Source organism: Salmo trutta, chromosome 12 (assembly GCF_901001165.1).
Source record: "Salmo trutta chromosome 12, fSalTru1.1, whole genome shotgun sequence".
Classification (NCBI taxonomy): Eukaryota; Metazoa; Chordata; class Actinopteri; order Salmoniformes; family Salmonidae; genus Salmo; species Salmo trutta.
In genome coordinates, this window is record NC_042968.1 from 64,612,796 (window position 1) to 64,637,012 (window position 24,217).

General features: G+C 43.7%; 1 protein-coding gene across 13 annotated transcripts in view; it reads left to right on the top strand.

Moving 5' to 3' along the window:
- cacna1bb (calcium channel, voltage-dependent, N type, alpha 1B subunit, b) overlaps positions 1-24,217 on the top strand; it is a 210,060-nt gene that overhangs the window by 116,900 nt on the left and 68,943 nt on the right. For 8 of the 13 annotated variants that reach the window (XM_029769130.1, XM_029769129.1, XM_029769138.1 and 5 more), the window contains exons 9-18: positions 501-590; positions 2,989-3,078; positions 7,503-7,721; positions 7,884-7,996; positions 8,257-8,369; positions 10,727-10,858; positions 22,392-22,464; positions 22,628-22,745; positions 23,101-23,168; positions 23,279-23,385. In XM_029769130.1, coding sequence (XP_029624990.1) covers positions 501-590; positions 2,989-3,078; positions 7,503-7,721; positions 7,884-7,996; positions 8,257-8,369; positions 10,727-10,858; positions 22,392-22,464; positions 22,628-22,745; positions 23,101-23,168; positions 23,279-23,385 — 1,123 coding nt within the window. The remainder of the gene's footprint in view (positions 1-500; positions 591-2,988; positions 3,079-7,502; positions 7,722-7,883; positions 7,997-8,256; positions 8,370-10,726; positions 10,859-22,391; positions 22,465-22,627; positions 22,746-23,100; positions 23,169-23,278; positions 23,386-24,217) is intronic. The other 5 variants (XM_029769135.1, XM_029769139.1, XM_029769143.1 and 2 more) reach the window with 1 other exon arrangement.

Here is a 24,217-nt window from a genome sequence, read left to right on the forward strand (position 1 = left end):
TTAAGCCTTGAGACATGTGTTGTGTGTGCCATTCAGAGGATGAATGGACAAGACAAAAGATTGAAGTGCCTTTGAACAGAGTATGGAAAGTTATTTTTTTTACGCTGCTGGGTTTTTCACACTCAACAGTTTCCCATGTGTATCAAGAATGGTCCACCACCAAAAGAGCATCCAGCCAACTTGACACAACTGTGGGAAGCTTTTGAGGCAACTTGGGCCAGCATCCCTGTGGAACGCTTTAGACACTTTGTAGAGTCCATGACCCGACAAATTGAGACTGTTCTGAGGGCAAAAGTGGGGGGGGGGGGGTGTAACTCAGTATCAGGAAGGGGTTCATAACGTTTGGTATGCTCAGTTTATGTTTTTAGGATGGGGACAGGTATTCACAGGTATGTACAGTTGGTGTGTGTATGTGTGTGTATGTGTAATTGTGTGTTTCCTTTGTGCGTGCTCGTGTGTGTGTGCGTCGTGGTGTATAACCCTGTCCTCTCCTGTTCCAGAGGAGGTGCTGCTGGCGGAGGAGGATGAGAACGCGGAGGAGAAGTCCCCTCTGGACGGTGCGTGGTACAAGAGGAAACAGAACCTCCCAGGTGAAAAGAGGGCTGGAGGTCTAAACTGTGGCCTGCTTTACCATGGTACCCTACTGGGCTACCATGGTACCTTATGGTAAAAAAGGCACAGCCAGGTATGAGTCACAATTTCCATGAACTTGCCTCGCCCTCCATTTTCAGATCCTGACGATTTTGCACCATGTCTTTCTGTGGTGTATAAATCGCTCAATTCGATTCATGCCATATTCAGGGTTCCATGAATGTGGTCTGGTTCTCTTTCACCTGGGTTATAGGGTTTGCTACACTGTTACAATGTGATAGAGTATCAGTGAGTGATTACTAAGGTCCAGGAAGACTGCTATAATGAGATGCTTGTCTCATTCTGGTGTCTGCTGTCCCTTCACTAAATCTTGTTTGTCAGTCTTTTCTCTCTCTATTTGGTCTCTCTCTCTCTCTCTCTCTCTCTCTCTCTCTCTCTCTCTCTCTCTCTCTCATCTCTCTCTCTCTCTCTCTCTCTCTCATCACTTCCACTCTTTCTCTCTCCCTCTCTCTCTCTCTCTCTCTCTCTCTCTCTCATCACTTCCACTCTTTCTCTCTCCCTCTCTCTCTCTCTCTCTCTCTCTCTCTCTCATCACTTCCACTCTTTCTCCCTCTCTCTCTCTCTCTCTCTCTCTCTCTCTCTCTCTCTCATCACTTCCACTCTTTCTCTCTCTCCCTCTCTCTCTCTCTCTCTCTCTCTCTCTCTCATTCTCTCATCACTTCCACTCTTTCTCTCCCTCTCTCTCTCTCTCTCTCTCTCTCTCATCACTTCCTCTCTTTCTCTCTCTCCCTCTCTCTCTCTCTCTCTCTCTCTCTCTCTCTCATCACTTCCACTCTTTCTCTCTCTCTCTCTCTCTCTCTCTCTCATCACTTCCACTCTTTCTCTCTCTCCCTCTCTCTCTCTCTCTCTCTCTCTCTCATCACTTCCACTCTTTCTCTCTCTCTCTCCCTCTCTCTCTCTCTCTCTCTCTCTCTCTCTCTCTCTCTCTCATCACTTCCACTCTTTCTCTCTCTCTTTCTCCTCCTCTCTCTCTCTCTCTCTCTCTCTCTCTCTCTCTCATCACTTCCACTCTTTCGCTCTCTCCCTCTCTCTCTCTCTCTCTCTCTCTCTCTCTCTCTCATCACTTCCACTCTTTCGCTCTCTCCCTCTCTCTCTCTCTCTCTCTCTCTCTCTTCTCTTCCACTCCCTTTGTCCTCTTCTGTGTCATGGGCGGTTCTCTTCTTGTTCTCACTCTATTTCCCTTCTCTCTCTCTCTCTCGCTCTTCTCTTGTTCTTTCCTCTTCTCTCCGACATGGGTGGTTCTCTCTGCTCCAGCTGGAGTGCAGTCATGTCCCTGCTGTCGCTCCACCCAGCCCCCTATATCCTTATTTTGTGATAGGCCCATAATCTCATCCAATTAGGTCTGGTGTGGGAGCCAGGGTTAATTAGGGGGATTTAGAGGGATGTCTTGATTGGATTAGGGTTGTACAATACGTGCTCGCACACACACACACACACACACACACACACACACACACACACACACACACACATAATCATGCATGTACACAGACAAACACACACACACACACACACACACACACACACACACACACACACACACACACACACACACACACACACACACACACACACACTTCTCAGGTTAGATGACATTACCGCTTGTCTAAATGACAGTACCTGCCTTCCTTCATTTAATAAATGAGTTACATGCTGGGGATTAAAATGATTGAGCTCACTGCCAGAGAAATGCCACTCAATGTATTGTTAGAGCTGAAAATGTCGATTTGACTAAATTATGTTGAATGGCACGTGAGGGCATTGGCCAGAATGCCAAACATTTCTGACAGAGCGAAGATAGCTTAAAGGGATGGAGAGAAATTAAAGAATGGATTTATAGGAGAAGATACAAATGTTGAAGCATTCTCAATCTGTCCATCGTTCTACTAAACACAATATCAGTTCTTTCTGTTTCACAATTGACTAATAACTCTCCAGATTATTGAGCTACTGCTCCGATCCTCATTCACAGAGAACATAAGCGGAGCTGATTTTGCCTCAGAGCAGAGCATTGAGGAGGACCTCTACATTCTAGAAGGGCTGTAAGTCTTAGAAAAGCCCCGTCTTTTGTGACATTGAAAGTCACGTGATGATCACATTCATGCGCGGCCGTTTTTCATTCCAAGGCTGCATGAATTGAAGCGGAAGGCAGAATCAGAGAATGAAAAATGTGATTGATGCCCACTATTCATAGCATCCAACTAGCTCACACGGGGGGGCTGTGTGTGTATGCGCATGCACACGTGTTTGCGCGTGTGCGTGCGTGCCTGCACATATTTGTGTATGTGTGTGTACATATCCTTACTCCTGCCTCTCTGTTGTGCTGTGTGTGTGCAGTGTTGAAACGAGGCAAGGTCAAGAAGAGTAAGAATGACCTGATCGGTGCTGAGGAGGGAGAGGATCACTTCACTGACATGTCCTCTGTTGGTAAGACTCAACCGTCCTGTACTCTTATCTGACTGACCAGACTCAACCGTCCTGTACTCTTATCTGACTGACCAGACTCAACCGTCCTGTACTCTTATCTGACTGACCAGACTCAACCGTCCTGTACTCTTATCTGACTGACCAGACTCAACCGTCCTGTACTCTATCTGACTGACCAGACTCAACCGTCCTGTACTCTTATCTGACTGACCAGACTCAACCGTCCTGTACTCTTATCTGACTGACCAGACTCAACCGTCCTGTACTCTTATCTGACTGACCAGACTCAACCGTCCTGTACTCTTATCTGACTGACCAGACTCAACCGTCCTGTACTCTTATCTGACTGACCAGACTCAACCGTCCTGTACTCTTATCTGACTGACCAGACTCAACCGTCCTGTACTCTTATCTGACTGACCAGACTCAACCGTCCTGTACTCTTATCTGACTGACCAGACTCAACCGTCCTGTACTCTTATCTGACTGACCAGACTCAACCGTCCTGTACTCTTATCTGACTGACCAGACTCAACCGTCCTGTACTCTTATCTGACTGACCAGACTCAACCGTCCTGTACTCTTATCTGACTGACCAGACTCAACCGTCCTGTACTCTTATCTGACTGACCAGACTCAACCGTCCTGTACTCTTATCTGACTGACCAGACTCAACCGTCCTGTACTCTTATCTGACTGACCAGACTCAACCGTCCTGTACTCTTATCTGACTGACCAGACTCAACCGTCCTGTACTCTTATCTGACTGACCAGACTCAACCGTCCTGTACTCTTATCTGACTGACCAGACTCAACCGTCCTGCACTCTTATCTGACTGACCAGACTCAACCGTCCTGTACTCTTATCTGACTGACCAGACTCAATCGTCCTGTACTCTTATCTGACTTACCAGACTCAACCGTCCTGTACTCTTATCTGACTGACCAGACTCAACCTCCTGTACTCTTATCTGACTGACCAGACTCAACTGTCCTGTACTCTTATCTGACTGACCAGACTCAACCGTCCTGTACTCTTATCTGACTGACCAGACTCAACCTCCTGTACTCTTATCTGACTCACCAGACTCAACCTCCTGTACTCTTATCTGACTGACCAGACTCAACCTCCTGTACTCTTATCTGACTGACCAGACTCAACTGTCTGACTGACCCAGGGTTGCCATGTCTGCGGTTTTCTTGCCGAATTGGGCTACTTTGAAAACCGATGTCGCGGGTGAAAATCTATTGGTCGCGGGTTGCGGGTTTATGGGCTACTTCTAAATTGTACCGCGACCGCCATGCCATTTCTCTTAAAAAATATATGTATATATTTCACTGGGACCAGCTGCTGCTGATTATCAGGCAGTGAGCAGGCTGTTACTGAGTGAGTGAGTGAGTGAGTGAGTGAGTGAGTGAGTGAGTGAGTGAGTGAGTGAGTGAGATTGAGTGGTGGGGAGGGCTGGAGGGGTGTGTGTGTGTGTGTGTGTGTGTGTGTGTGTGTGTGTGTGTGTGTGTGTGTGTGTGTGTGTGTGTGTGCGTGTTGAGAGCACTGGTTGAGAGAGCGCTGCAGCAGGCAGCTGAGTCACGGAGAAAAAGCAGCATGCACACAGGTCATGACACCTGTTTACCAGTTGTAGGTAGGCTATTTAGATTGTCGTTATGGAGACACCTATTTCCAACCCTTTTTCCTTAAAACATATTAACATGCCAGAACTGATATAATGATGACAAGCACTGGAAAACAACTTTAGGCGCACTAGAACGCTTTAGATAAATTCAAATAAAATAAACTGCATTCTAAAGTCAACTTTTCTAATGGGAAACCGTATCAAGCAAAGGGTTTTTACGCATGCTCAGTTCTTGGAAGTTATGGAACTCCATTGGGTGCTTCTGTTATGGGAAAAACTTCACAATGATACTGACATGGAGAATGATACATTTGCATCTGTTGGCCATCATGTAGGCTATTCATTTCTAGGCCAATTTAGGCTACTGTAGCCTACCATTTGATACAATAAACATGTCGAAATGGCGATATCACTGGAGTCATTGCAAATCAATGTGCACCACTTGTGTAGCCTACCTGGAGCTAGAAAACGGATTTAATAAATAGCCTATAACTTCAGTTTGTTGTTGTAGCCTTGTGTTATTATGCAATTATTAATGGCCATGTTTAGTTAGGCTAATCAAATTAGAAGTTTTCAATTGTGATCATGATCACAGCTCTATCGTAAATGTATCATTCTCCACATTTAATGTCAGTTTCATTGTGGAATTTTCCTGAAATGAGATGGCCTATCACGGGCTATATACAACCTGCATCTAGCTCAGCAAACCATGGCAAAGTTGAATTGCAATTATAAACCCACTTTTTAGTCAGTAGCCTATTCCTATTGAAATAAACAGTCAATCTCGCAAATGGGCCAGTTATAACGGTTTGTCGGCTTAACAGTTGGCACATAATAACAGCACAATTGCCAGAAAATAGTCCAATATTCGTTTTTTTGAAGTTCGTCCAAGTATTTCTTGCACAGTGACTTCAAGATCCTCTGTCCAACTTTCATCACTTATACCCTCCTGTCGGATTTATCTATACACAAAAGGGAATGCTGATTGGTTGAAAGCCATGGGATATCAGACCGTGTACCACGGGTATGACCAGAAAAATAATTGTAATGTTCTAATTATATTGGTAACCAGTTTATAACAGCAATAAGGCACCTCAGGGGTTTGTGGTATATGGCCAATATAACACGGATAAGGGCTGTGTCCAAAGAACAGCCCTTAGTTGTGGTATATTGGCTAAATATCACACCTTGGGCCTTATTGCTTAATCATAGCAGTCAAAACATGTCAAATCGACATCCATTGATGGGAAATGATCTGGCGGGTTCAATAAGGGCAAATTCTCCTTTCTTTTGTGACATATTCTTAAGCTCCCAATAATTATTATTTTGATGGAAAACCTAATTTTGCTTCTTAGCCTACATCGTTACAAATTACGCCGATATTCCTTCTTAATTCGCTCGATAACATTATAGAAAAAGGGTTTATTAGATAAATGTGGCAACTTTTCTGTTGCTGCCTTGTGGCTGGGTTAGACATTTTTGCTTGACCTGGCAACCCTGGACTGACCTCAACCTTCACCTTTGACCTTATCTGACTGACTCAACCTCCCAGTTTTTGTAGGGAAGGCTGACCCTTGACCTTTTACGTAATAACTTCTTGAGCTTGTCCTTACAGTTTGCACCATATCTAGGCTGTTGGTAATATGTCTCATGTTCACTCTCTGCTGACCTCTGGCCTATTCAAATGTTTTCCTATCCTCATGCGTTGTTCTAATACCTCAATGTATTTGACTGTTTTCTCTGGTATGTAACACAAACTAACAACACTTGTTATACAAGGAAACAGTTTTTTGAAGATTTTGCTTGTTTTACTGATTCTTTGTAGCATGTCACCTAGAGGGAAAATAGGTGTAATTAACTTTTCTTATTATACTGTAAAATTCCTCCAGCATATTGGAATTAGAGTTCAATTCATTTCATTATTTAAGTTCAGTTCGCTGCACAGGAAAAAAATATGTAATTGCTTGGCTTTGGGGGAAATGCTTCTAAGCATGATAACTGAACCCATTGGAGTGCATTCATATCAACGGAACCAGCTGGATTCCTCTCCTGACAACCTCCTGTGGTTGTTTTCCATCTAAGTGACTGTCGTGGGGATACATGCGTTATTACGCCGTCACATCTAACATGTCACTTGTTCTTATTCTAGTCTCCAGATCTGATTTCACTCCCGTTGAGGCAGATTACAACCTTGAAATGCAAAACATGTATATTTTCAGAGTGGAAAGTTCCAGTTATTTTAGAGCTTCTTCTTCCTTCTGATTCTTTGGATACTTTTTCCTTGGTCATTTTAGTCTTAGACATTTTAGTGTTAGCCATTTTAGTGTTAGCCATTTTAGTGTTAGCCATTTTAGTGTTAGCCATTTTAGTGTTAGCCATTTTAGTGTTAGCCATTTTTAGTCTTAATTAGCAAAGAAGCTGGGATTTATTCAGGTGGAATGTAGAGGAGGTGGAGTCTAAGTATGGAGCTTCTGGGTTTGATTACAGCCTGAAATAGCCTGAACATTCTTGTATGGTTCCGCCTCAGATACAGAAATACAAAACTTAATGCTGGATGCAAATATCATTTTTTGTAAACAATTTCAACATATATTATAATATAATGTTCAAATCACCCTAGACTTGCCGATGATGGCGAGGATGAGGGTGATGATGATGATAATTATAATAATGATGATGATGATGATCATGCCGATGACGAAGAACAGTAAATCCCTTTTGGAAAAGTGACATGATGGATGGCGTTGAACACCTTTCTGTGATGACTTCACTCTTTTACCTACTTCCCCTTAGTGCCCCCAGGCTCACCGTTTGGCCGGGCCAGCGTGAAGAGCATTAAGCTGGACAGCTCATCCTATTTCCGCCGCAAGGAGAGGAGAATGCGTTTCTTCATCCGTCGCATGGTGAAAGCCCAGAGCTTCTACTGGACAGTCCTGTGTCTGGTGGGGCTCAACACACTGTGTGTGGCCATCGTCCACTATGACCAGCCTGAGTGGCTCACCACTGCCCTGTGTAAGTCACACACACGTGTATGTGCATGTAGTCAGTAGGCACACACACAGAAGCATACACACGCGCACACTTACATTCACTATCGAATGGATGATTATCGGTAGGTGCCGAATTAAATCAACAATGGCCTTCCATGTGTCCTCCATCCCTCTGGAACCCCAGACCTGGCAGAGTTTGTGTTCCTGGGTCTGTTCCTGTCTGAGATGAGCCTGAAGATGTACGGCCTGGGAGCCAGGAACTACTTCCATTCCTCTTTCAACTGCTTCGACTTTGGTGTAAGTCACCGTAAATGCCTTTAGAATACCTTGAAGAGCTAATTATGATCTATTTCAGATGCTAACTTAACCTGACTTACATGGCCACTGGATCCATTTTTTTATATGAGAATTAAATGTTGAATTGATTCATTGACAGTGACAGTGATTTGCTGTCCGAGTAGCAAGTAGTAGCTACTTTGTTACAGTAGTTCTTTCCCCCTTTTCTCCACTCCTCCTCTTTTCTCCTCTCCTCTTTTCTCCTCTCCTCTTCTCCACAGGTGATAATAGGGAGTATACTCGAGGTGGTGTGGTCGATGATCAAACCAGGGGCATCCTATGGCATTAGTGTACTGAGGGCTCTTCGTCTGCTCAGGTTATTCAAGTTTACCAAGTGAGTGAACACACATTTGAGTCCACACATAGGCCGACACACGCTTGCACTCACTTCGTGTGCACTCATACAGGATATCAACATGCATTCAGAATCAACAATAAGCATATATTTTTCCTCGGAGCAAGGTCTGGTGTTGTCCCACTCTGTCAGTGTATAATCCTATTAACCTTTTACTGCAGTGGGCGAAATCAGGGTCACCGAGTGTTTCTTGGTAGTCTTAAACAAATCTACTTTGAAACTGTAACGGCCGTCGTTAAAGGTAGACTAAGGCGCAGTGTGTTGAGTGCTCATATTTGTATTTATTATACTGACACACTATAAACAAAACAAGAAAACGACAGGCAGCAATTCTGTCAGGTTAACATGAACTAAGCAGAAAATAACCACCCACAAAACCCAAAGGAAAACAGGCTACCTAAGTATGGCTCCCAATCAGCGACAACGATGTACAGCTGTCCCTGATTGAGAGCCATACCAGGCCTAAACAAAGAAATACAAAAACATCGAAAAAAGGACATAGAATGCCCACCCTAGTCACACCCTGGCCTAACCAAAATAGAGAATAAACCCTCTCTATGGCCAGGGCGTGACAGTACCCCCCCCCAAAGGTGCGGACTCCGGCCGCAAAACCTAAACCTCTAGGGAAGGGTCCGGGTGGGCATCTATCCGCGGTGGCGGCTCAGGGGCGGGACGCAGACCCCGGACTGGGGATCCTCGCCGCGGGCCCCGGACAGGCGGGCAGTTCTGGCGGCTCCGGACTGGCGGGCGGCTCTGGCGGCGCTGGACAGGCGGGCGGCTCTGGCGGCACTGGACAGGCGGGCGGCTCTGGCGGCTCCGGACTGGCGGGACTTTCAGTAGGCCTGGCTCTGGGCGCAGGCACAGGATTCACCAGGCTGGGGAGATATGCAGGAGGCCTGGCTCTGGGAGCAGGCACAGGACTCACCAGGCTGGGGAGACATGCAGGAGGCCTGGCTCTGGGAGCAGGCACAGGATAGACCGGGTCTTGAAGACACACTGGAGGTCTGGAGCGCACGGCCTGCACAACCCGTCCTGGCTGAGTTGTTACTGTAGCCCGGCACGGGCGGAGTGCTGGCACAGGGCAAACTGGGCTGTGCTGAGGACTGATGGCTGCTGTGCGTAGAGCAGGCGCATGGTAGCCTGGGCCTAGGAGACGCACTGGTGGCCAGATGTGCTGAGCAGACATACTCCTTCCTGGCTGGATGCCCACTCTAGCACGGCACTTGCGGGGGGCTGGTATCGACCGCACCGGACTGTGCGTGTGGATGGGCGAGACCGTGTGCACTTCCGCATAGCACGGTGCTCTCCACGCCAAACGCTCCCCATAATAAGCACGAGGAGTTGGCTCAGGCCTATTGCCTGACTTACCCCAACTCCCCGTGTGCCCTCCCCCCAAAAATGTTCTGGGGCTGCCTCTCAGGTTCCCGTAGCTCCCTTAGCTTGTCCTCCCAGAATCAACGTTCCGACTCCCATGTCCATCCTTCTCCCCGATGCTCCAATCCACGCTGCTTGGTCTTCTTTTGGTGGGTGGTTCTGTAACATGCGTCGTTGGGAAGAGACCAAGGCGCAGCGTGTTGAGTGCTCATATTTGTATTTATTATACTGACACACTATAAACACAACAAGAAAACGACAGCCAAACAGTTCTGTCAGGTAAGAATTACTAAACAGAAAATAACCACCCACAAAACCCAAAGGAAAACAGGCTACCTAAGTATGGCTCCCAATCAGCGACAACGATGTACAGCTGTCCCTGATTGAGAGCCATACCAGGCCAAAACAAAGAAATACAAAACATAGAAAAAAGGACATAGAATGCCCACCCTAGTCACACCCTGGCCTAACCAAAATAGAGAATAAAACCCTCTCTATGGCCAGGGCTTGACAGAAACAAAAGTATACACCTCACACACATGGTTATGGGCTTCCTGTACCATGTCAGATATAGAGTTTCAAAGGTATTACATTTAGAGTTTGAATCCCAATATTACACTTTATATTCATCACAGAAGACTAACAAAAAATATGACAAAAACAGTTTATTAATTATGAAATTATGAAAACTATTAATAACATTCCACCCATGAGGACACTAGGTTATTTGACTGCAGGAAAAATAACCTAGGTAGCAGTTATTTTATACTCACTAGATTAGTAATCCTTTGATTCACAACAATATAGGAATTTTTTTCTCCCTGTCCATTCACTATCGCCCTCTCTCTCTCTCTCTCTCTCGCTCTCTCTCTCTTTGTGTCTCTTTCTCTCTCTTTCTATTTCTCTCTCTCTCTTTCTCTCTTCTTTCTCTTCTTCCTTTCTCTTCTCTCTGTTTTCCCCAGGTACTGGAACTCCCTGAGGAACCTGGTGGTGTCTCTGCTCAACTCCATGAAGTCCATTATCAGCTTGCTCTTCCTCCTCTTCCTCTTCATTGTGGTCTTTGCTCTGCTGGGCATGCAGCTCTTTGGAGGACAGTGAGTATTCCCTCCACACTCCTCCATGGAACCTGACCCTTGACCCCCAACTTTTCACCCCTGACTCCTCTCTGGTCCTGTTTCCTAATCTCCCTCCACGACTTTCTCTCTCTCTCACACACACACACACACACACACACACACACACACACACACACACACACACACACACACACACACACACACTCCTCCTACCTCTAACCGTCCCCCAGTCCCTCCCCCTCTTTCTCTAATCCCTGGCCCAGCAGTGCAGTGGTGTCAGACACATTGCCACAGCAGAGACCAGCGCAGCGGTGTAGCTTTGATACCAGGCTGTGTAAAACCCCATGTCTTCGGCTGACAATGACAGCTCCTGATCTGTGCTATGCTCTATTAATCAAAGCCCTGGCTCCAACTCAGCTCTGCCTGGCGACAGCCACAAACACACCATCTGGTAGGACGGTTTATAATTTAGGCCAGAGGCCAGTCAAAATACCTTCCTAATTTTTTAGTCTGGCTTACACAGTGTTTATGTTGTCGTTCGATTTTTACCTCAGCTGCCAATGCTAACCCGTTTATCGTTTCCATTGTAGCATGTAAGAGGTAAGATCACTGAAGGGAAACTCCAGTGTCATATTCTCACCTATCTCCCAGAGTGACAGCTTTGACGGATGCTGCGTTCCCATTGGGCTGTTTGGAGGGAGAAAGAGAGAGTGTTCCCATGGTGCCATGTTCAATTTAAACTGGGCAGCTCCGTCATAATGGCCACTACAGTCTGGGCTGATGGATTTGTGTGAAAGCGCTCTGACGTGCACATGGTGCTCAGCGGTTGGGCCTCGTTTATCATGTGATATGAGTCTGCATGCATTGTTCTTTTCCTATGTAATCCACCTGTGTCCCGACTCAGTGTAAAACCTCATGGTAGACAGAGACAAGGCATAAATAGACTTCGATTTATGGTTGTGACCATGGTGATTCCAATATTGTTTGTTTAAAATCTATCAAAAGTAGAGAACTTGTAAAGTAGAGACATGAATAAGGAGTCCTTATGGTATAGCTGACCCTGCTCAGTCCTGACTCATTTAGGATTTTAGACAAATCTGACTTAGTTGACCAAATCTCTGGACACATTTCTTAGGAATCACAGATTTGAGAATATTCTTTAACCCTTTGACGCGTACGATCACATATTTGGGATCATTGTTGAGTGGTCCCTGCAACGTACCATCGCAAATATGTGATTGGAACAGTAGCAACAGAACGTATGATGCAACAAATGCGTCTAAACAGCAGTGTTGTCTGAAAAGAATCTAAACAATGTTTTGTACTAATGGGAAATAAAAGTCTTCACAAATGTATTCCTCAACTTCACCTTTTATTGTAAAAGATAAATGCGAACTTCATCATCCAATCATCACATGGAACACATCCACAGCTAAACTCATTCCATAAACCAGTCTAAATAAAAGCTTGTGCTGACAAAAAACAAAACATAAGTTTAAGCGACCTAACAGCCAGACCTGTTTACAATGTACCACATCTCTGGTGAGCACAAGGGAGAAATATTGTTTAGAAATGAGATGCGTGTCTGCTAAGCTAACAGTAGCTAAATTATTTATGATGGCAGCCATGTTTGTTTATGTTTGACAAGCGAAATCTCCCTAATCCCAGAATGCCGTTCACTATAAGACGCAAATAAACAAAGTCAATGATTTGCCTGAAAAATACAGTACAAATACATGCCTACTGCTTTGCCTAACCGTAGCGCCAAAGCTGAACAGAGTTGCCAGATACTGTATGGTTTAAACTATTTTAGGGGGGTTTGTCAGGGTCTTCATTTCATTTGTGAGGGGGTGTCAAGTCTATGGGAGGTAGAAATGGGTGAAGGTATTGTGGGGGGATATGATGCAGGAAATATTACTATCATGGGGGATTTATCAATAAATGGGGGACAAACACAGGAGAAGTTTATAAGCTAAATACAAATAAAAACCCTAGAAACGGGGTCTGAGCTGGCAACCCTGAGGTACCATAGTTACAATCTGATGCCGCGTTCAAAACAACTGGGAACTGGGATCTCGGAAATCTCAGACTTCAGACTTCAGTGCGTTCAAGACAACTGGGAACTCTGGGAAAAAAACGAGCTCCGAATGGGATTTTATTTTGGCACTGTCATCCAACTCGGAATTCCAACTCTAGAACTTGGCCTCTTTCTAGAGGTCCGACCGACAGTCACTTGCGTGACAACCAGAATGCATTGTATGATGTCAACAAACATGGCGCCACACATAGCTGGCAATTAGCTTACCATTAGCTCATCATAATCAGTACAACCTTCTAAAAAGTATTTTACGCACATCATATGTGTCCATTACAATCTATGCAAGAATCGGAATGCATGATTTGTCACCAGGACTTGAAAACGTGAATAAAACAATAAATACATTTTGCTCCATATACATACAGTGCCTTCGGAAATTATTCAGACCCCTTGACTTTTTCCACATTTTGTTACGTTACAGCCTTATTCAAAAATTGACTAAATTAAAAAATGTCCTCAGCAATCTACACACAATACCCCATAATGACAAAGCGAAAAATATGTTTTTTAGACATTTTTGCAAATGTATTAAAAATACAAAACAGAAATACCTTATTTACATAAGTATTCAGACCCTTTGCTATGAGACTCGAAATTGAGCTCAGGTGCATCCTGTTTCCATTGATCATCCTTGAGATGTTTCTACAACTTGATTGGAGTCCACCTGTGGTAAATTCAATTGATTGGACATTATTTGGAAAGCCATACACCTGTCTATATAAGGTCCCACACTTGACAGTGCATGTCAGAGCAAAAACCAACCAATGAGGTCCAAGGAATTGTCCATAGAGATCCGAGACAGAATTGTGTCGAGGCACAGATCTGGGGAAGGGTACCAAAAAATGTATTCAGCATTGAAAGTCTCCAAGAACACAGTGGCCTCCATAATTCTTAAATGGAAGAAGTTTGGAACCACCAAGAACCACTTTCTAGAGCTTGCCGCCTGGCCAAACTGAGTAACTGGGGGAGAAAGGCCTTGGTCAGGGAGGTGAACAAGAACCCGATGGTCACTCTGACAGAGCTCTATAGTTCCTCTGTGGAGATGGAAGAACCTTCCATAAGGACAACCATCTCTGCAGCATTCCACCAAGCAGGCCTTTATGGTAGAGTGGCCAGACAGAAGCCACGCCTCAGTAAAAGGAACATAACAGTCCGCTTGGATTTTGAGAAAAGGCACCTAAAGACACTCAGATCATGAGAGACAACATTCTCTGGTCTGATTAAACCAAGATTGAAATCTTTGGCCTGAATGCCAAGCGTCATGTCTGGAGGAAACCTGGCACCATCCCTATGGTGAAGCATGGTGGTGGCAGCATCCTGCTATAGGGATGTTTTTCAGCGGCAGGGACTGGGAGACTAGTTAGGATTGAGGCAACGATGAATGGAGCAAAGTACAGAGAGATCCTTGAAAACCTGCTCCAGAGCGTGCATGACCTCAGACTGGGGCAAAGGTTCACCTTTCAACAGGACAACGACCCTAAACGCACAGACCAGACAATGCAGGAGTGGCTTCAGGACAAGTCTCTGAATGTCCTTGAGTGGCCAATCAGAGCCGGGATCTGAACTTGATCTAACATCTCTGAAGAGACCTGAAAATAGCTGTGCAGCAACGCTTCCCATCCAACCTGACAGAGCTTAAGAGGATCTGCAGAGAAGAATGGGAGAAACTCCCCAAATACAGATGTGCTAAGCTTGTAGTGTCATACCCAAGAAGACTCAATGCTAAAGTCAAAGATGCTTCAACAAAGTATTGAGTAAAGGGTCTGAATCCTTATGTAAATGTAATATTTCCATATTTGCTACATTTTCCAAAAACTGTTTTTGCTTTGTCATTATGGGGTATTGTGTGTAGATTGATGAGGGAAAAAACAATTTAATACATTTTTGAATAAGACTGTAATGTAACACAATATGGAAAAAGTCAAGGGGTCTGAATACTTTCCGAAAGCACTGTACATGCAGTATGCTACAGCAGAAAAGACAACACAATTTATAGAAAATAAGGCACTTACTTTGATAGGAACGCACACATGTCCAAAGTCCAACAACAATGAAGGCAATGCGGGCGCCAGCCAGACAATGTGCCAGGGGGAAAAGTCTGGGGAAACACTGGGGAAGTGCTTTGGCTCTTGTCGAAGAGAGAAGTCTGTCCGGCTCAGTAAAGCCTCAAACATAAATAGTCCGCAACAGCGAAATGGGCTACTTCTTATGTGAATTAATGAGGAGGTGGAACACAATGTTGTTAGAAAATAAAACTTGTAAGAAAATTATTTGAAATTGACAAGTTAAAACATAGCCTACAGATAGTTAGCAGGCAGCGTGCCTTGGTTTGAGTGCAGCATGGGTTAACTTTCCTGTTGCGTAACAATTACATTTTGGAACAATGAGTGCATTCTGACATCCCTTTCATAAAAAACTCATGCTGGGGGCAACCGTTAGAGATATTAGGAACTCGCGTGAAAAAGGTTAAAAGTCGCAGAGGGCTGTTGCACGAAACGACTTGTTTTTCAGTTAATGGTTGAGTCTGGATCCGTTGTTCTTTTCCTATGTAATCCACCTGTGTCCCGACTCCATGTAAAAACACCTGGGAGACAGAGACGAGGCATAAACACACTTCAATAGCTATACTCAGACAGCTAATGATTGAGTCGATTATACACTGCAGCGGTTGCACCCCTATCAGCCAACCCCAGACAAATCTCTCAGTAAAATTAATGGAGGAAGGGAACGTAAACCATTTGAGGGAGCAGTCTCCTGCCCTGCAGAGATTTGAATGTCTGCAGGACATCACCGCTAGCAGGGGATATGTGAGAAGCTAAAATCAAATGCTAATACGAACGATGGGTAGGATAGAAAGATAATGCAGTTGGAATTAGTTTTTTTCATGTAAACATCTGATTATTACCTTGTCTATTAGATAGAGATGGTGTTTTATATTTTTTGGGATCATTTCAGCAGACACTCTTCAGAGTAACTTACAGGAGCAATTACAGTTAAGTGCCTTTCACCTCTTCGGCTCAGGAATTCAAACCTTTTGGTTTCTGGCCCAACGCTCTTAATCTCTAGGCTACCTGCTACCTTATAGGTGTGCTACATATCATATCCCTTACGTGCTTTTGGGAAATACTCTAGTCTAGAGAACTGTGGCCGCACGCTATATCCCTTCCTGTTGTAAACTAGAGCATATTCCTCTCATTCTCCACAGAGCAGGGCCAGATGCACATCACGTTGTGCCAGAGCCTGCTTTCACAAGCTTCTGTTTGAGGATTGATTAAATGAAGTCCCTGTAGATGCCTTGTGGGAGCGAAACAACATCCAATCCCTATTATCAGAGTAAACACTGTGGAGGTCTGCACATCGGCCCCAGAGCATGCTGCGGCTGCCACTGCCTCCAGTTAATCTTGCCAACCAAGAGAGAGAAAGGGAAAGAGGGAACGAGGGAAAAGACCACGGCTGCATATTTGCGGGTGGACAATCCAGCTGGTTGAACTTAGCACCCCTATACTTACTATCTCTCGCACACACACAAACACACACACACAAACACACACACACACAAACACACACATATGCACCACCACCACCACTGCTGGTTCTCTAAGCAGGGTAGATCAGGAGTCGTTTATAAAGCTGGTTGCTGTGGTAACCATATTTGCCCTCTTCCCAATCCAACCGTTACTCTAATGCTTTGTCCTCACGCCATCACTTCCATTCTGATGCTCTTCCATCAGTGGCGTATCGCAGGTCCGAGCAAGGGTAGAGAGAAAATGTGCAGAATTCTAGCTAATCTCAGGCTATTTTACACATTTCGCCATGAGGCTGAGAGAAAATGTTGTTGTTCATCGCTCAGGGATTCATGAAAGACGGGACAGACTCAAACAAATTTATACAAATATTTGTCTTAATATTAGAAACATTTGAAAGATATATTTTGATAGACCAAAGTATCAGCTATCACACCATGTAAAGGAACAACCTCCTAATTATTATATATTTTGTTTCATAAAATGCAACTAACTGGATTTATGTCAACTCTGTCAGACACCATAAAAGGTATTTCATTTGTACAATTATTGTCCAACAAGTGTTTAAAGGGCTTGATAGTTTAATTCTAACATTATATTATTCAAATATGTAATACAAATCTCCAAACGTCTTTTTGTTTTGTTTCATAGCACTATAAAATGTTCCAGGGCTAATTTCGTTAGCATTTTGGGATGTAAATTCTAGATTTAGAACATAAAACAACATTTAAAAAGCAAACACTTTCCCTTAGTCTAGCACAGCAAATACTTCAATTGTTTAAGCATATGTTGCAGAACACTGATTAAAATATTCGTTCAGAATATTGACCAATACATTTTGACAGTGACAGAGTTGACAACAGATACTCAGAACATACATTGAGGGAAAAAAGTATTTGATCCCCTGCTGACTTTGTACGTTTTCCCACTGACAAAGAAATGATCAGTCTATCATTTTAATGGTAGGTTTATTTGAACAGTGAGAGACAGAATAACAACAACAAAAAATCCAGAAAAACACATGTCAAAAATGTTATCAATTGATTTGCATTTTAATGAGGGAAATAAGTATTTGACCCTCTCTCAATCAGAAAGATTTCTGGCTCACAGGTGTCTTTTTTACAGGTAACGAGCTGAGATTAGGAGCACACTTAAAGGGAGTGCTCCTAATCTCAGCTTGTTACCTGTATAAAAGACACCTGTCCACAGAAGCAATCAGTCAATCAGATTCCAAACTCTCCACCATGGCCAAGACCAAAGAGCTCTCAAGGATGTCAGGGACAAGATTGTAGACCTACACAAGGCTGGAATGGGCTACAAGACCATCGCCAAGCAGCTTGGTGAGAAGGTGACAACAGTTGGTGCGATTATTCGCAAATGGAAGAAACACAAAAGAACTGTCAATATCCATCGGCCTGGGGCTCAATGCAAGATCTCACCTCGTGGAGTTGTAATGATCATGAGAACGGTGAGGAATCAGCCCAGAACTACACGGGAGGATCTTGTCAATGATCTCAAGGCAGCTGGGACCATAGTCACCAAGAAAACAATTGGTAACACACTACGCCGTGAAGGACTGAAATCCTGCAGCGTCCGCAAGGTGCCCCTGCTCAAGAAAGCACATATACATGCCCGTCTGAAGTTTGCCAATGAACATCTGAATGATTCAGAGGACAACTGGATGAAAGTGTTGTGGTCAGATGAGACCAAAATGGAGCTCTTTGGCATCAACTCAACTCGCCGTGTTTGGAGGAGGAGGAATGCTGCCTATGACCCCAAGAACACCATCCCCACCGTCAAACATGGAGGTGGAAACATTATGCTTTGGGGGTGTTTTTCTGCTAAGGGGGCAGGAAAACTTCACCGCATCAAAGGGACGATGGACGGGGCCGTGTACCGTCAAATCTTGGGTGAGAACCTCCAGCCCTCAGCCAGGGCATTGAAAATGGGTCGTGGATGGGTATTCCAGCATGACAATGACCCAAAACACAAGGCCAAGGAGTGGCTCAAGAATAAGCACATTAAGGTCCTGGAGTGGCCTAGCCAGTCTCCAGACCTTAATCCCATAGAAAATCTGTGGAGGGAGCTGAAGGTTTGTGTTGCCAAATGTCAGCCTCGAAACCTTAATGACTTGGAGAAGATCTGCAAAGAGGAGTGGGACAAAATCCCTCCTGAGATGTGTGCAAACCTGGTGGCCAACTACAAGAAACGTCTGACCTCTGTGATTGCCAACAAGGGTTTTGCCACCAAGTACTAAGTCATGTTTTGCAGAGGGGTCAAATACTTATTTCCCTCATTAAAATGCAAATCAATTTATAACATTTTTGACATGCGTTTTTCTGGATTATTTTGTTGTTATTCTGTCTCTCACTGTTCAAATAAACCTACCATTAAAATTATAGACTGATCATTTCTTTGTCAGTGGGCAAACATACAAAATCAGCAGGGGATCAAATACTTTTTTCCCTCACTGTACATATTTTTGCCTCTAAAAATAAAAATTTTATACAAACATTTGTAAATTATGGAAATGTATTCATTTGAAAATCCCCACAAAAAAACACAGCTGAAGTTAGGAACAAATCTTACGGAGTTGACAAAAATAGCATTTTTCTTCTTCATTCAAGGTGTATACACAGTAGTTGCTTTGACTCTAAAACCTAATTAAATGTAACATAGTTGGACCGAAATTCATATTCTATCAGGCAGATGGAGATGGTTAAGACCATGCTGATTCCAATATCGTTTGTTTAAATCTATCAAAAGTAGAGAACTTTGTTGCACTACATGTATTGAGGACATGAATAAGAAATGTAGAGACATGAATAAGGGGTCCTTATGGTATAGCTGGCCCTGCTCATTCCTGATTAATTTAGGATTTTAGACAAGTCTGACAGAGTTCACCAAATCTCTGGACACATTTCTTTGGAATCACAGTTTTGAGAGAAATAATTAACAGAGGGCTATTGCAAGAAACTACATAAGATCTTTTTTCAGTTAATATCCATTATTGGTTTTTAGAATTTGAAACACTTTTTTGGAGATTTAAAATTGGGATCCTATGCTCTGGACAAGGGCATTTCTGGGCATAGAGCAGACATGGAAATTAATAATATTGAAAGTATTAAAAATATTCCCAAAACAAATCTTTTTCCTTATAAAATTCCCCTAAAAATACACTTGAAGATCAAATAATGCAACAAAATAATTTATTTCACAAATAAAAATACAGTTTCCCTGCTGGGCAAGGATTGTCTCAGCTTTCAAGCATATCTGACCTAATTTCCTGGTATTCCACACATTTTGTCATGATGCTGAGAGAAAATGTTGCACTTTCAAAGTACATTTCCTGTCATTCTAAACATTTATTTAATGGCTTATGATGTGTTCATATGCTATCTGGGGGGCCCGACCTCTGGGGGCACCCCAACCAAAAAACCTAAACCTAAGATTGGGGGTCCCCAAAGATCATGGGCTCCCGCCTTGGGGGACTACGGGAGTTTGTGCTACGCCAGTGTCTTTCACTCACACCAGTGCGATCTCTACCAAAGCAATTTCTTAAGTGTACATTACAAGTCTATCTAGTAATACATTTATAATAACTCATTGGGGTTATCGTGTAACCTTGTCAGAATTTTTGAGCATTCAAAGGGTAAGGGGAAAGCACAACTCAGCATTGAGAAAGCCCATCCTGAATGCCCATCTCAAATGACACACATGCATCATATGTCGTATTCTACGCTCATAGACCATAATGCATATTTGGACATGCATATGACTGTATGTAACGGCTTTTGCAAGTGCTAAGGTAAGTCAATCAACAGTGTTTTCATTGGAGCGATTGTTAAACCATTGACGGTACTGTTTGAGAAACAGTACTCCTATGAAAATGCGCATCTTGTCTGACTCTGCACACATGTACAGTATAACATGTAGACACATGATCAGGTGGTCGCAGGGGATGGTCAGTGTTTTACTGTGTTAGCAATGAATGATCAGAGTGTCATAGGTAGCATGTATCTGTGCAATGGTATTTTTTTCTTGTTCTGTGGGATAACTATACATCCCTCCATTGTATCTTTATTTCATTCTCTCACTTCTTCACGTCTTCTTCAGTTTCGAGACTGCAGACTCAGGTTTTGTCAGGTTTGTTCCTCAAAAGGGAGGGGGTCATTTTAACATGGGGTTGGGGTTCTTGACGACTTGATAGAGCAACATTTCCTTTGTGTGTGTGGGATTGGTAAGGTCATACAACTGACCTGGATAACCTTATGAATGTGTTTGTTGCTACAATGAATCACGACATGTTTACACAAAGTTTATAATCAAATCTAAAATCAAATCAGAGTTTATTTCTCACATGTACAGGATACAGCAGGTGTAAACAGTATAGTGAAATACATGCAATGTCTTCCTCAACGGGTTGGTTATACTAAGTCATATAAAGAAATACACACCAGAAATAATAAAATACACATGAAAATAGAATAAATACACACGAGAATATACACTTTATATGACAAGGTCAGTATCAGTACCAATCAATGAAAGTGATACTGGTGGCAGTTGTGTAATCAGGGTTAACAGTGACAGCAGGATACATTTTAAAATACTTGAGCGTGTTTCATTGCTGACAATCTATATTATTTATTTAATCAATTGAAAAGTATCTGTTTTCAACCTCTATTCCACTGAGAGTTGTATTGCTTGTTATGGAGAGGTTGGACCTGTCTTGTTTTGTGTAAGCTTGTGGTTATACCTCAGTGGGTGCTTCAGAAGACATTGATACCTGTATGTTGTATTCTAGTTACTAGCTATAGTCACAGTTACTGACACACAGCAGAGGAAAACAGAACATGAAAAATAAACTCCAAAACTACCTCTGATGCTCAGGTCTCTTCAAACCTGTCCTCATTCTCTGGCTACTTCCCAAATGGCACCCTATTCTCTTTATAGTGCACTACTATTGACCAGAACCCCATGGGCCACCGGTCAAAAGTAGTGCACTATAAAGGGAATAAAGTGCCAGTTGGGACACCGTCCTTGTCTGTTTCTCTGCACTATGCCATGTAGATAGTTCAGGCGTCACATCAGGAGTGGTGTGTGGCTCCCTCCCTGGTGACTTGTGTTTCCTGGTGTTCCATGGCTCTGTATTATTTCATGACTGTCATATAAAACAACCTTAACCATCTCCTAGGCCAATCCTCACCTGGAGCCTTGGAACCTTGCACTGTGTTTGGGTCGAGGGGGGGTGGACTGTGATGTACTGTAACAGTAAAAAATAATGCCTGGGTCTTGAGCCCTCTGTGAGGTTTGTTTTCTTACTATGGGCACATAATACTGTCCTGTCATCTCCACAAAGAAACCACTCAAACAGTGAAAGTAAAGGAAATCAATAATTGTTCAATGCAGCGTTTCTCTATGAATGTTGTTGTAATGTGTGGGTATTTTGATGGAATCCTTTCCATGCACAGAACGCATGTTTTGAAGCTTACAGTAGCCTACGGTGCACATGCTATGTGTATGTGTACTGAGACACAACATAAAAGAAAACTGTTGTTGCACTGAATTAGTTAGAACAGGGTTTTTTCAAGGAGTATGCCTGCCAGTTGATGTCAGTTGGCAGACTTTCAGTAATTCAGGGTTGGTGTAGCATATCCAATGACTGCAAATGTCATTATAATAGCTCTATACACAACAACCCATTGACCCAGTTTGTTTGATGATATTGCCTGGATTAAATTCCTATTTGATTTGTGTTTCACATACAGCACTGTGCTCTGTTGTCCCATTTCATCTGCTGTGACCACTAGGGTCACTACACTCCAACCTGAATGGAAGCCAATGTATCTGATTCTGAACGTCCTCTCTGTCATCTCTCAAGCCAGATGTCTTCAGTTTGACTTGATGTGTTCGCTCTTTCTCCAAGGTTTAATTTCGAAGAGGAGACGCCGACGACCAACTTCGATACCTTCCCGGCGGCCATTCTCACCGTCTTCCAGGTGCACCCTGTCTCTAAATGACTCATCTTTCTATTAGCCTGTGTTAGACTTTTGAAAGTCATAACGGCTGAACTTTTGATGCTGCAGCATAACTCAATATTTTGTTAATTTATTATGAATTATGAATAATTTGCGTATTCTTCATCTCTCTGATCAACGTCAGATTCTGACTGGCGAGGATTGGAATGCAGTAATGTATCATGGCATTGAGTCTCAGGGGGGCGTGCGGCGGGGAATGTTCTCCTCGGTCTACTTCATCGTCCTCACACTCTTTGGAAACTGTATCCTGTCTCATCCTAAGTCGTGCCATTGCATGGATATCAGAGATTTCGTCTGCATGAAGCATTTATGGAGTGAAATAGAAATATCTCATGTCATGAAAAAACACTGGAGAGAAGTGTTGCAATGAGAGCTGTACATTTTGAACATTTATTTCTGGGGGGGACATGCTCCCGGACCCCCCTAGAAGGGTTCCCCCAGTGAATTCTGAGTTTGAGTGATACTGTAACCTTTTTTAATGGCATGCCATCTAGTCTGTTGCTGATGGTCAAAGTGTTTGGTTGCAATGTACCATGGCTTAGCCGTGAAAGCCACTACTGTTGTGTCAAGTTTTTTCCTGAGCTTAGTTCCAACCAGACACTCTCCTGAACGTCTTCTTGGCTATCGCCGTCGACAACCTCGCCAATGCACAGGAGCTCACCAAGGTAAGGCTGAGGAACGCAAGGAACCATGTCCTACCCTGGGAACCTTTTCTGGTTTTTTTTCTGAATAAAATGACCCTTGGTTACCCATCCCTTCTGGTTTATTGGTCCAGGATGAGGAGAAGCAGGAGGAAGAAGCCAATAAGAAGCTGGCCCTGCAGAAGGCCATGGAGGTGAAGGAGGTCAGCCCCATGTCAGCAGCCAACATCTCCATTGCCGTGTAAGTCTAATGTTCCAGTCCCCCCTGTGCTCTCCAAACATGGTGTCTTCCTTCCGTGTTCCCTCCCATTCTGACATCAGCCTGTCGTTATACTGTGAAGTATCAGATATAGCTTGTTCTGCCCTTTGTCAATGTGCTGTTGGTGTCTTGGCTCTGAACACTGTCTCTCAAAGTAGCTCTGTTGTGATATTGCCTCTGTCCATGTGTATTCTCCTAACTACATGATTGACATGTCTACGGGGTGGAAGGTAGCCTATTGGTAAAGAGCGCTGGGTCAGTAACTGAAACATCGCTGGTTCAAATCCTGGAGCCGACTAGGTGAAAAATCTGTCTGTTAACCCTAACTGCTCCTGTAAGTCGCTCTGGATCAAAGTGTCTCCTAAAGGACTAAACTGTAATCTTCTGTGTATATGTTTCTGTCTACGTGTGTGCTTTGACTACGATCCTTCTCTTTCCCCCGTCTATGGCAATATCCCCCCAATTGCGTTGTAATGTTGGTCATGATTGCCTTACAGAACTGGGAGCCCGCCCCTCTGTTATCCTCCTCCCATACTGAGGTGGAAGAGGTGACACGTACAATGTCTCAATTGGCACCCTATTCCCTATATGTGCCATTTAGTATACATCACCAATTAGATATTGACAGGAGTGGATGCTTGATCTGAAACTGATCTCCGATCAGCATTCGTTTCCTCGGCCTTTCTTTCGCTCTCATTTAGTGAACATGGATATGACTGAGTCATCTACCAGAGTCTGATGGAGTCAGTCAGAACACTGTCAACATCAACAATCTCCTATAACCTAGTTATTGTATCTAACCACACAGCCATGC